At 40.2% G+C, this 13161-nt stretch overlaps 1 protein-coding gene across 2 annotated transcripts in view; it reads right to left on the bottom strand.

Moving 5' to 3' along the window:
• Window positions 1–1042: 1042 nt before the first annotated feature.
• BASP1 (brain abundant membrane attached signal protein 1) overlaps window positions 1043–13161 on the bottom strand; it is a 50965-nt gene continuing 38846 nt past the window's right edge. For both annotated transcript variants that reach the window (XM_041476018.1, XM_041476019.1), the window contains exon 2: window positions 1043–2669. In XM_041476018.1, the coding sequence (XP_041331952.1) occupies window positions 1929–2660 (732 nt within the window). In that variant the 5' untranslated portion in view covers window positions 2661–2669 and the 3' untranslated portion in view covers window positions 1043–1928. The remainder of the gene's footprint in view (window positions 2670–13161) is intronic.

Below are 13161 nucleotides of genomic sequence, written 5' to 3'. Positions count from 1 at the left end.
AGCTTCACGGTGGTGCAAGAATTCACAGAGGTGAATGACCTGATCTAAACCAAACTGAACTATTCCTGCCTGTTCCAGTAAGCTTCTCCCAGGTGCACAGCTGCATAAAAATATTGCCAGCATGGTATGGGAAGTTTGTATTTCTGAAAAAAAATTAGGATTAGTATTATGCAAGTGTGTAGAGTGAATCATCCTCACTGCATGGAGAGAAAGTATTTGAAATCATTTATACCATTTTAAAGCACCATTTTCCTTATTTACTAAATACAAGCCTGCTCATCCCTTTGGTATGTGTACCAGCTGTGTTTCTATTTACCACTGCCCACTTCTTTCAGAACTTCTGCTCTGCCTAAGAGTTTACTAACAGGCAGGCCAAACATGCTGCTTTAACTGGTCTTGTGAAGTCCGGGCTCTGCCCTGAAATCGTTGTCTGTATCCACCAATGACACCACTCAGCAGAAAGTGCAATTACTCAGCTGTTCTCTTGAATAATAATGAAGCAAGTAGGCAAAATTGGTGAAAAATGTTTATGCTGGGCTAAACTCTACTCAGTTACACAAGATTATCCATATTTGAAATACACAGGACTGGTCTTTTGTGGCAGCAGTGGTTTATATCCTACACAATAGTAATGGGGAAAAGAACAAAGTGTATCTAGAGCACTAGAAATACTTTAATAGGACTAGGATTAAAATTAATTGCCTCATTTTAAAAGTTCAGTTTATCAAATCCACTGTCTTAGTCCCAATTAAAATTCTGTCAGCATGCCTGTGGCTCTCCAAAATAGCAAGAGAGCATTTTTCACATGTTAAGGCAGGCAAAAGACATTTCTACTTTGGCTGGGATAAAACATATATGAAATGCACTGTTCATTGGCCACTTCTTCCAGCCTCATCTAAGAACACTTGTGGCTGTTGGAGAGAGACTATTTATAGGGAAGTAAACAGCCCCAGACATAATACCTCTTGTCTAAGTGTTAGAACCTCCTTTGCCTAGTTCTCAAGGGATGAAAGTGAAGATTTAATCAGTCTTTACACTTATATATTTTTTAAATTATTTAACTTTTATTACTGTTGCACCATTTATACAATTACATATAATTTCAATGCATCCATTGTACATTTTGTTTTTTCATTTGTTTTCCAATGAGTGTGTGTTGGTGTCTGTGACACAGAATGGAAGAGAAACTGGAACTGCAATGAACGCAGACTTTTTCATTTCCACTGACCAATAAACAGAACTACAGGTGCACCCAACCACGGACATGCATTAACTCGTCATGAGAAATCTAGGTAGGCTAAGTAGGATGAGAATGCTTTTTACTCCCAAAAAATATTTGGAGAGGAAGAATTGGAGGATTGGCATTGAGAAATATGTGGACAGCTAAGTGGGTTTTGTCTGAAAGTTGGCATTCATCCACTGCATAAAAAAAATATCAAAATAAGAAAGGCTGTAAATAAAAAAAAAAAAAAAAACACACAGAAAATACTGCTTTCATAAAGATCTGATTGCCTTGGCACAAACCTAGTGGGCAGAATCAAACGCATCACTCCCAAACCCCATTACAGAACAAAAAGAAGATTTTGATACACTGGTGGAGTGCATTTACAGCAGTTCAGATACAAAAGATGTGCTGTACTTTCAGACATCCATTTATTTATTTATTTATTTTAATCCAGGACTTGTGTCAAGTTGGCAGAAAGTATATTAGATATTTCCCCACAAAAATACTATTTGGATTTTCCCCCCTCCCTCCCTCCCAACTTGATGGGACATCCTTTTCACTTTTTCTCTCTTTTTTTTTTTTTCTCCTTCTTTTCTGGGCAATACATATTTGCTATTTCAGATCTGAAACGAGTTAGTATAGCTGAAAAAATAAAAAAAAGACACAGGTTGTTTTAAGTGGTTGTTTCAACAGGCTGTCCAATTTAATCTTGCACTGCTATGGTTTGATCCGAATTAGTCGCTGGAACTTCAGAAGGTTTCGCTTCCTCTGGAGGGGCTGCAGGGTCCGAGGCCTTAGCAGTCGAACTAGGTGCTGCTGTTGCCGCGGGCTCCTTGGAAGAGGGCGCAGCCTCGTTGCTGCTAGGTTTTGAGTCTGAAGCTGGGGCCACTTCACTTTTAGTTTCTTGGGTTGCAGGTGTTGCGGGAGCCTCAGTCTTTTTGGCTTCCCCTTCCTCTTTGCTCTTGTCATCTGCTTTACTGGGAGCTGTGGCTTCTGAAGGCTGGGAAGCTTTTGCATCGCTGCTAGGCTCAGAGGGTTTGGGTGCTTCGCTACTGGCAGCAGGAGCAGAGGCAGCAGTCGGCTCCTCTTGCTTGGGTGCCTGTTCGGTGTTCTTCTGTGGCTCTACTTTTGCATCGACAACAGCCTCTGACTTCTCAGGTTCTGTTTTCTGGGTTTCTTCCTGGGTCACTGTTTTCTCCTTCTCCCCTTCTTTTTCTTCCGTCTTATTGGCAGTGACCTGAGTATCCTTTTCTCCCTTCTCCTCCTTGTTGTTCTCCTTCACTTCTGTGGTCTCTGTGGTTTTCTGGGCATCCTCAGCCTCCTTTGGAGTCTCCTCTTCCTCAGTTGCTGCTCCTTCAGCCTTCTTGTCTTTGTCTTTAGCTTTTTCATCATTGACACTGTATCCCTTCTTCTTCTTGCTCAGTTTGCCTCCCATGTTGGAGCTCTGTAACAGAAAAGAGAAAGGGGTTGATTACACAAAGCCCAGTATTCACGACTGAGAGAATCAACAGAGAGCAAAGGAAAAATTGATTCTGGTTCCTGAAAAGGAGACCACATGAGGTTTGGTAAGATGTTGCCAGCTGAATGTACCGATGCTGCAGAGCCCCACTGCCACTGAGCTTACGTCCTGCTCAGCCCTGCAGAATTTCAGTCAGCAAACACCCTTCTGCAGCCTCCCCTTACAAACAGTCCTGCAAACACCTCCAACCCTGGTTACAGTTCAGCGGGGAGGAAGGGGACAGAGTAGCAAGAAGTCCCAGGACGACGGAGGACTAACGTACAACCACAATCTTCTGTGGCCTGAGAAAGACTGGAAGTAGAAAAAAGACAAATTTATATTCAGGCTGGGAATGAACTAAATTTGGCTGCCAGTTGTGGCATCTACCCGTGGTTAACACAAAGTCCACCATCATTTCAGCAAAGGCTCTGAACCACCTTTTCATTAAGGTTTGGAGAACTCAAAGGAAGCCCAGAGTCAGAGAGAAGACTAATAAAGAAGACTGCATCTACTCCCTACCCCTCTCAGCCTGTTACCCTCACGGCCAGTTTTCCTTGGATATACAGCCTTTGTAGAGAGCTGATGGTACCAGGGGCCAGGAGCGTGTACTTCCCTCACCCACAGGGATGTGGGCACCCACATCCGGCTGCCCTAGAAGCAGGAACAGCTCCCACACCCAGAGTCCCACCCAGCTTTGCAGCTTCCACAGGGATTGCCTGCCCAAAGCCCTGCATTCCCACACTCAGCAGGATGGGAGACACAGAGCCTGAAGCACAGTAAAACCACTCCATAAGACAAAAGAAACAAATACAGGTACTTCTGACCACAAGCTTACGTGACATGATGCAACACAAAATGGGAGAAGGGCACTAAGACAAAAGAAACAAATACAGGTACTTCTGACCACAAGCTTACACGTGGCACGTGACATGATGCAACACAAAACGGGAGAAGAGAAGGGCATATTTGTAGCCTCTGCTCCAGTTTTCAAGCATGACAAGCAATAACTGCTCAGTTATTTAAAAGAAGTTGACCACGTGTATAACCATATCAGTATTTATATAGCCTTTATGTGGGAGTCTTAACTAAGAATACACAAAATCTTTCACAGTACTTCAAAGCAAACTTTGTCTATGAAAACAGGAGACAGATATATTGGGTCATTATTGAAAACAAAAACCTCTATGAATGGAGAAAAATTACACTCTTAGTATTAAAGGAAATATTTAATTCATGATTAATGAAAGGTTAAGAAAAATATTTCTGTGTTTTCTACTATTTGAAAATAGGAGACAGTGACTTTTCTCAAAGAACTGTCAAACAAATGTTTAATGTAAGAACTTCTCCAAGGGAGATGAATCATTCTAATTTTCCGTTTTGCACAGGTAGATATAATTACAGGCTGTATTTTTTTTCACACACTTGCTAAAACTGTGAATACAAACCAGTAAAAATCCACATGATTGCTCATAGCAGGCTGAAAATAAAGTAATATTACATACAACTAAGAACTAGCTGCCTCTCAGTAGTTTATCTGCTACCACAGATACAAGCCTCAGGCAGAGCCCAACAGCAAAATATCCTCACACCCTGGGCAAAACTGAGACATCATGGTCAGCAGAGATCTTTCTGACTTCAGCTTTCAAAAAGAGTAACAATTTGCAAATACTGTTGAAAGGTTGTCACACAGCCCTGCAAAATGGTAATGTGATGTTACTGAAACACTGCTTTATTGTCTGAAATTTTACGGGAACAGCAATAAAAGGATTATCTTCCACAGAGTCACAGCTGAGCAATCTAATCTCTATCTTCATGACAGAGTTATCAGGTTTTTAGGTATTTAGGGCAGGCTGTGGACATTAGTTTATTATCTGACAAACATATAGCCTTCTAAATTACTCCATAAATATTGCCCTGATTATTTTTTATGTGCAGTTACAACCAAATATTTTGGAAGGGCTTTTGCAAGTCAGTCAGATTGGAGATTTATATTGAAACCATGCGTGTATCCCAATTTGTAATCCCTAATTAAGCCTTCATTTGTTTTCCAGCAAAGTCCAGGTACAGTGAGCCTAATTTCATTTGTTGTGCCTTCTGTATTTTTCAAGATTTTGCTATTTCATGGATAGTAGTAACACACCACAATTTATATTTCTTTCCATAACAATGTTTTGACCTCAGATATAGTTGAATACAGAATGTCTATGCCAAAGGACCTTTAAAAAGTAGAGAAGCATGCATACGAGAAATGTGCTCCCAAACTAAGAAAGGAAACATTCACTGTCTTTGCTTGCAGATACACTGTGAAATCTCTGTGTCTCAACTGGCATCAGAGCCAGCTGTCCCAAGGTACTGGAGCAGGAGATGGGGAAGAGGTTCAGAGACTACCATTATGGTCTATTAGCAAATATTTACACTTACAAATGGACTGTCATCTTCCAGCAGAGTTTCAACTACTTCATAACAGAATAAATTCACTCTTTGGGGCACTGAATCTCATATCTCCCTGTTAAAAAGCTGCCTAGGTCATCGTGGTAACAGCTGTGCCAGGCTATGATGCAAAAGCAGAGCAATCATTGGGGTCATCACCCAGGTAGCAATGCTATAAAGTCTCTTTTTTCCCAGATCTGATTTACAAATATTCTTCCTGTCCCCTGACTTCTGATAACACATCTGGGCTTCCCTGTAACCTTTTTTAGAAACAGTTCCACAAGCTCCACTTCTTCAAACAGATTCTGGTCTTGTCCCTGTCCCAGCCTGAAGCACAGCTCTGAACCATCCAGTGCAGACTCTAAAGGTGTGGCAGACACAAAGCAGGCCTTAAGAAGTATTTTAAAATTTTAGCTATCTGTACCTGCAAGAAGACCAGCATGTGAACCGCAACACCTAAGCGTCTCCATGGCATGCTGGATATTGTTGCAGGGATAATCCTGCCTGGTACTAAATGAAAGTGGATGTCAGTGAAATGTCTCCCAAGTGAAGCAAAGTGCAAAAAGTCATTGAGATGCGAATTCGTACAGTGTTAAATCCACTCTGTGTTACTACCTACACGCTAACACTTAAAAAGAGCACAGACATCTTTTCCACCCCCCAAGGGACTTATTTTTTTCATAATTTAGTCCCAGCAATGGACGAAATTATGAAAAAAAATAAAGGGGATGCACCCTCTGTCCCAGTGAGACTGAGGTCCTGACTTCACTGCTCCGTCTCTTCCTTTACCCCTGCCCCTCCCTAACCCCATAATCACTGCATTCACCTTGTGAATGAGGGACCCAGGACCAAAGTTTGCCTACAACTATTGACCACTATTTAGAGGCTGAACCCCAGCAGGTCCTCAGTTTTTTGCACTTCCACTGACAGGTACAGGTTTTGAGCTAGCTTGAGCAGCTGCCAGCTGAACATAATGCTCTCTGTAGCAAGCATGTCCCAAATGAAGATCCTTGAGAATTTTGGTGCTGAGCACCATTGTTATAAAATGGCACAGCATTTGATGGCTGTGCCTTCTTACTGCTGGAAAGAAAAGGGTCTAGAGACAGAGAGTCCAGAATCCAATTTTATATAAGAAATTGCAACTTAGCAGTAATTTTCAGGGAACTTTGGTCAACAGCTCTGCAGTGCAGTACTTCAGAATAGTGAGGGAAAATACAACACTTGGAAGCTACAATACACTTCATCTGCTTCCCAGGCTGGTCAGTATACTTTGTATTGCTCTTCTTATGGAAAAAGAAACCAATCCAGAGACCATTGTGTCTGCCTGTAGAAGAACTACTCCTTGCAACAGGAGAAAGGATTTCTTCAATTTATAGAAGCTGTTATACATTTTGCACATCCTGAAGTTTCCATTCTCCTGCAGGAAGCAGGAACAGAACCAGCATAGTTATCTCTCTTATTGTATAGTAGAAATACTCTCTGTGGTGGATTATTTAGATTAAAACAGTTCAGGTGTACAGGTCACCTGGAGAATGCTAAACACTTTGAAATTTCCCTATTTGTGATAATCAGGACTCAAAGATTCAATGTCCATAAGACCATAATGCAAGATGAGGAAGAACTCATGAAACATTTCAAATTCTCCATCTGAAGACTCATAGACATGAGTCCCTGGAACATGGACAGCACACATTTGTACAGTTTGTAAAAAGAACTGTTATTCTGGAATAACAGTATAAAACTGGAAGTTTTATACTTCAGATTTTTCTTTTATATTGAAAAAGTCTCTAGAGTCAGACTTTTACTATCTCTTTAGTCAGTAAAGGTTTGTCTGCCCAATTAGTTTTATGTGTTTATAAATTTCTAAACATTTCTTTTAGCAGAGGCTTTCACACACCATTAAAGAGTCTGACTATTACAAGACTGGGTTTGCTATCACCCTCCCTCACAGTATTGAGAGCAGGGCAACAGGAAAGGACAAAGTCACAGATTGCACCTGATGTTACCTCAGTCTGATTGCCAAAGCTAAACTTCCAAAGCTCCTGTTCGACTGCGTGCAAAGCGTCGGGAGTTCAGTCCATTGCCAGAAAAACCAGTTCAGGAAGACAATAGGTACCTTCTGAAATTCCACTGCCTCCAGCGCAGGGCAGGCACGTGCGCTGGGTCAGGCCAAAGTAGCCCTTGCACAAGCCTGTTCCCAGGCATGAGTTATCTCACACTGCCTGCAGACAAAAATGCACATCCCTCCAAAGGCAGTTTCAACACTCCAAATCAAATGAAATACCTATCCCAGAAACTGCCCCATCCCCCAGGTGCTGAAAAGAAATAGAAAGATCTTGAAGAAATCATTACATCTCTGTAGCCCATTGATTCACCCTACATCTTCATTTACAAAAAAAAAAAAAAAAAAAAAAAAAAAAAAAGAGTTTTTTTTTTCTTTTCTTTTCTTTTCTTTTCTTTTCTTTTCTTTTTTCTTTTCTTCTCCCTTCCCTACCCTACCTTACCCTACCCTACCCTATCCTATCCTCTTTTTCTACGTTACTTATGCCTCAGAGCAGTGATGGGAACCAGCTCTTCCGCAGTCAGTCAGGCGTGAGGGAGGCAGAAGGAAACACACCCTTGTCCATCTCTCCCTTCTGAGGAGATGCTGGGCTGGCACAAAGCTGTGCCAGGAGAGGCAGAGCACATCATGGAAATCTGCACCTGTGGGGCTGTGAGCAGCACCTGCACACCTGCACGGACCCCAGAGCAGCAAGGTGCTCGGACATGAGGTGCACACAAAAAGGTATGACCTGGTTGTTCCTTAGCACCATACAATTTTGTGTGTTTTGTGCTGTGAGACACAATAACAAACTGGGAATATCTCAGCTTGGCACTTGTGGTGTTTTCTTCATGGACCACAGATAATTTTTTAATCCCTCCCTCAACATGTGCACAGTCCTGTGACTACTGCATCTCCTTTCCTTCTTCCAAAGCCTTGTAAATCTCTTACAAAAGGAGTATAGAGTAAAAGAACAGTGACTGCTTAAAACACAGAAATTATACTCATCTGATATCCTAACCACAATCTTAAAAGAAGCCAATTTCAATTTTGGGACCTATCTGTTTTCTTTTAAAACTCAGACAATAAAGGAATTCTAGGAAGTAATACTGCCCAGTTCAAGTGCTTAATTCTCAGCCAGATTTCAGTTCTAGTTTCCTCTGATGAGCAGCAGAATATATTTAATTCAAATTTCTTTAAAAAAAAAAAAAAAAGTAACTTCAATTTTTATATTACTTTCAATTTCTCAGGGACATGTACACAACACAAAAATGGGAAGAATGATTTTTAATATGAGCCTTTTGTTATTAATATATCTAAATTATTATTGTTGATATTATACATCAATTATAATAATTTAAGCACACTACAAGCTGATATAAAACTATCTCTGTCTATTTAAGAACTCCTACATGAAAATTTGCTTCATTTGAGAAGCATAATTGCTAGTAATACAGCAAGTTATCAAAAAAGCTAACAATCACATGACAATTTTTCAGAGAGCAAATTAAAAAATTGTACCTGAGATACTGCTAAGATTTATGTGACTGTGGTCAGAGGTGTGTATTAATTAATCAATTAGGAACCAAATTTTCCAAGAACAGATGAAGGGTGATGGTCAGCAGTTTCATAACAGATAAAGGTATTGCCAGAACTGTCAATTCATAGCGCATCAACTGAAACCACAAGCACTTCACATCATTGCACCCTGTGTGTAAAAATGGTAGCTAGCTAGGCAGAATTCCTGAATAAAAGTAAAATTTGTCCATTACTTGATCAATGAGTGATGAAGATTTTATGGGTTACTTTGAAAGCCACTGTTGGAGACTCTGGACTTGCTTCCTCCTGACTTGGGTGGCCCTACAGGTGGAGAACCCGGGTGCACAACAGTGACTGAGGATCCACTGCTCAGCCTGACTGTGGTCAGACAGCAGCACTCCCTTTGCTGTAGGAGGGTCTGTGGAAACAAGGACGTGACAGCACTGCCTTGTGCAGTCTGTGTGTCACTCCATGAGAGCCACTTGAGTGAAGAACTGACCTGTGTGCTGCAGTCCCTCTGTGGGAGCAGGTTCCCAAATATAATACACCTCATTTCCACAATGCACAAGTAGCCTCTCCAGCTACAGAGCCATCTTGCAGAACACATAAGCTGAAAACACAGGTCATACTTGCCATCCTGAGTCAATGAGCAGCATGGAAGAAACGCTCTGCTCGGCACAAATTCCCTCCTTACCCCAGGCAAGGCTGTGCTTTGCAGGCAGAGATAACTTCTTTTGTTAGACCACCTGACAGGGAGAGAGATAACAGCACCCCTATTCTCCTTAGACGATTGTCTACAACTGACACATTTTTGTGTTAGTTTTCTTCGTTATTTTCCCATTGCTGCTTTCAAAGCAGAATTGCAGTGTTTTGCCACGTGTGGGCTTTTTTCACTGATCCAACACAGTACTACTTTGCCCAGCAGTGCAGATACAACTTCCAGCACGTTCAGTTTCACCCCTGGCAGCAAATCCAAGGCTGTTTTGCATTGCATACAACAAAAACAAGTAATATTAAAAACTGTACAAAAAAGAAGCAGCATAAAATATATTATTTTTACTGTGCAGTGGATGTATTGCTCAGCTTTGCATTCAGTTCATCTGATGCTCTGATTACTTAAATTAAAAATGCTGCCATCAATTTCTATTTATTTGCCTCATCTGCTCCATTCTGCCTACCAGTCTTCTTAAATATTCAAGACCTATTCAAAGCATTTCTCCTATATTCAGATTAACTGCATATGTTCTCTGTGTTCAATAATAAAAGCAGCTTGCAGTCATGCTCATGCAGGCACACACATGCAGCCAAAAGTCAGCCTGCCCCAGAGTGAGATCTTAATCACACTATTGTTAGGCACATGATTGGAAGAGGAAACTCTGCTGTAAACACCTGCTTTGTAAAGTCTGAAATTAACCTTACAGGACCACCTCTTGTAGAAACAGCTTGTAGGATTCAAATAACCTGAAAGACTAAGACAAGACATATAAGCATATGCCGTCTCTTTCTTTCTAAATTGCCACATCATTTTGGGCTTTGTGCATGTCTCCTCAACAGCCAGTTTAATAAATATTTTGTACTAGCCAGTTTTCTAACCCGTATCCTAGAATCAAGTGTCTAAGTAGATAATGATACAAATTTCAGAGGTGGTTATTACCCACGTCTTTGAAGCTGTTTAGGTCCCGGGACATGCAACACTGAGGGAGAGGTGAGATTCCACACATATTATTCCAATTATGGCCAGCCACTTTTTGCCTCCCTCAAATACCTAAGACACCACCACCATGTATAATTACAAAAACACACAAGGTGATAAAAGCCTACATAATGGGATGACTTCCTTTTAAATCATGTTTTGCTTGAATTCTGTCCCTCCAGTGCAATCCCTATCGTGGATCTCAACACCACAAATATGCTTGGCTTGTAGATCCAGGAACAGTTCCTCCTTTGGGTGCCTCCAAAGACTACATTAAAAATGTAACAGTCAAATACAAACAAGCAGTGAAAACATTATCCTCCTCCACACTACAGTCCTACTGTAGAGGTCGTAGAAGAGCAGTGGTGAGAAGACCTCATTCCTGGACTTCACACTGTCAAAGGGAAGCAAGCTTAACACCTACAGCTGATATTTTTCTAGCCTCTTCCTGAACAAAGAACAAACAATCTGGAAACATGAAGACAGTTGAAACTCATGCTTTCTATACTAAAAAAACAAATTATCATATTATCCTAATTTACATGTTTTCTTCAATAGCAAAAGTTCTTGGTTACTATTTGTATAAATAGTAAACTTACCTGTCATTTCTCAAAATAGTCATGGAGAGCCACATTTGCATTCTGAATACAGCATTTGGGTATTTAGTTAGGGAACACTCACTAAAGAAAATTATTTATGGGGATCTATATTTACATTTTATTTGTCTAACATTCCACACTCAAAAACACTTCTATTAATTTAATGCCCATTTAAATGGTCAAACTAATTTTAATCAAACTTGAAAGAGTCCTTAGAACATTAATTACGGTATGCTACAAGAAATAGCTTTGAAATCTAAGATCTATCAGTTTGCTTTGAAAATGGATTCTCCAAGTCATTGCTAAATTCTTCCTCATTTTTGTTTTCCATCTCATGGTGCTGCTTGATGAAAAAAGCAATGGCTGTAAAAAACATTCTTAGACCTGGCTTTAAGAAAGCATCCTATACCTGGGAACAGAACCTTTAACAGACATAGGATAGGTCATGGCAATCCTTAGACTATGTAATTTCCTTCTTCTGTTTGCATGACACCCTCACCACAAGGAATGAAACCTCATTTACAATTACAAAAAAAATCCAGTTCTCAGTTTAGTTTTTCCTTTTTAAATCTCAGGCACATGGACTGCAACACACCATTTCTGACTGCAGCACACGACTCCACAACTGCACCACTGAAAGGAGGAAAACAGGGAACCAAGACCAACCACCACTGAACTGATGCAGCACCTGCTGCTGCTGTGCATATCGTGGTGTTCATGAGAGCATTGCAAGCTCTTCCTTCCAAAATAGACAGTATTTAGTTCACCCAGCAAAACAAAACAAAAAAAAAGCAACTTAAATTAAATATTTATTGTTGACTCCCTTATTCCATAACATAACTCTTTAAGTATTTTAAGATTTAGTATCTAGCTAACATATTCTCTGTCTGATTCTATCTGTTTTAGCTCTATATTGAGCTGCAGGAATAGCTTTTCTCTCTTTTTCCTCAAAAGGAAATGATTGCACATCCACTTGATGCTCCTGAATGTACCATATTTTTGGGTTTAGACATCAGAAGACATTGGTTGATTTTAAAAGAACACTGACAGCTCTTTTCTCCCAAAAAACATGCATCTACTTCAGTCACATGCCCATACTCCCGATAACCTCAGCCCTGAACACAACAACAGCATTCCTCAAAAATTAAGGCATATGCAAGAATCACAGGATAAAACCAATTTCATCCTTCAGTTAATACACAATTGCTAATGACAGTTAAATTAATAATTGAAACATTATTCCAAAAATACCTGCACGTCTAACATGGCATTAGAAAGCTGAGCATGCTTACGTCTTTAGGATAGTGTTACACATCATGCTTCTGCTGGAATTTAACCTCCTGCAAGCAACCAGCACAAAGCCTACTCACCACCTCAGCAGCACTTACAGGGTATTTTACACCAACTCCCTGAAGAGCTGCTGCATTTCTTCTTGGAATAAAAACTTCTGACTTTCAGTCCTGTGTACAAATTTCATTTTAAACAAAAAATGTTTTACTGAAGTCAAGGTATTCAAGTCAAGTCATGCCTTGTGTAACATCAAAACTACCTATAATTAAACCTGTGAGACTTTGGGCTGAATTACAAGTATTTCTCATGTTGCTAAGAAAAATTCTTCCTCGTGATCACAGTATCAGTGTCAGCAGCTTATCAGCTCTCAGCTTCTCACAGCTCTGTTGTAATAACATTTTCTAGTAAAGACGTGCTCAAAAGAAATCAGGAAAATGGAAGATGGAATGCTCAACACCTTGGAAAACTTTCTATATTTCTGTTCCTGAGCAGTCATTTGTGCCATATACATTTTCTACCAGATTGCAGCTTTGTCTATTATAGTAAGTTTTTCACTTCAATCTCTTTCACTTCCTGGTTCTCACACTAGCACAATATGTGGGTTTTTTTTTTTAAACCAGCATACATTAACACAAAAGAAAATCTCACATTCCAGACTTTCTTTTTGATCTTATTTAGAATGCACGTTTAATACTGCATTTTGACTTTTTTCTTCCTGCCCCTCTGCCCCTCCTTTTTTAAGCAAAATATTACATTCTAGCTGATTTACCAGTTTTACCAGACTTTAGTCACTGGGGGAAGTTTATCAAAATGACATGGAACGGGTACTCCAAAACCACTGAAAGA

This window comes from Pyrgilauda ruficollis, unplaced genomic scaffold (assembly GCF_017590135.1).
Source record: "Pyrgilauda ruficollis isolate IOZ18807 unplaced genomic scaffold, ASM1759013v1 scaffold37, whole genome shotgun sequence".
Lineage (NCBI taxonomy): Eukaryota > Metazoa > Chordata > Aves > Passeriformes > Passeridae > Pyrgilauda > Pyrgilauda ruficollis.
The sequence above is the reverse complement of the archived record's forward strand: the minus strand, read 5'-3'. Positions and strand labels throughout refer to the sequence as shown.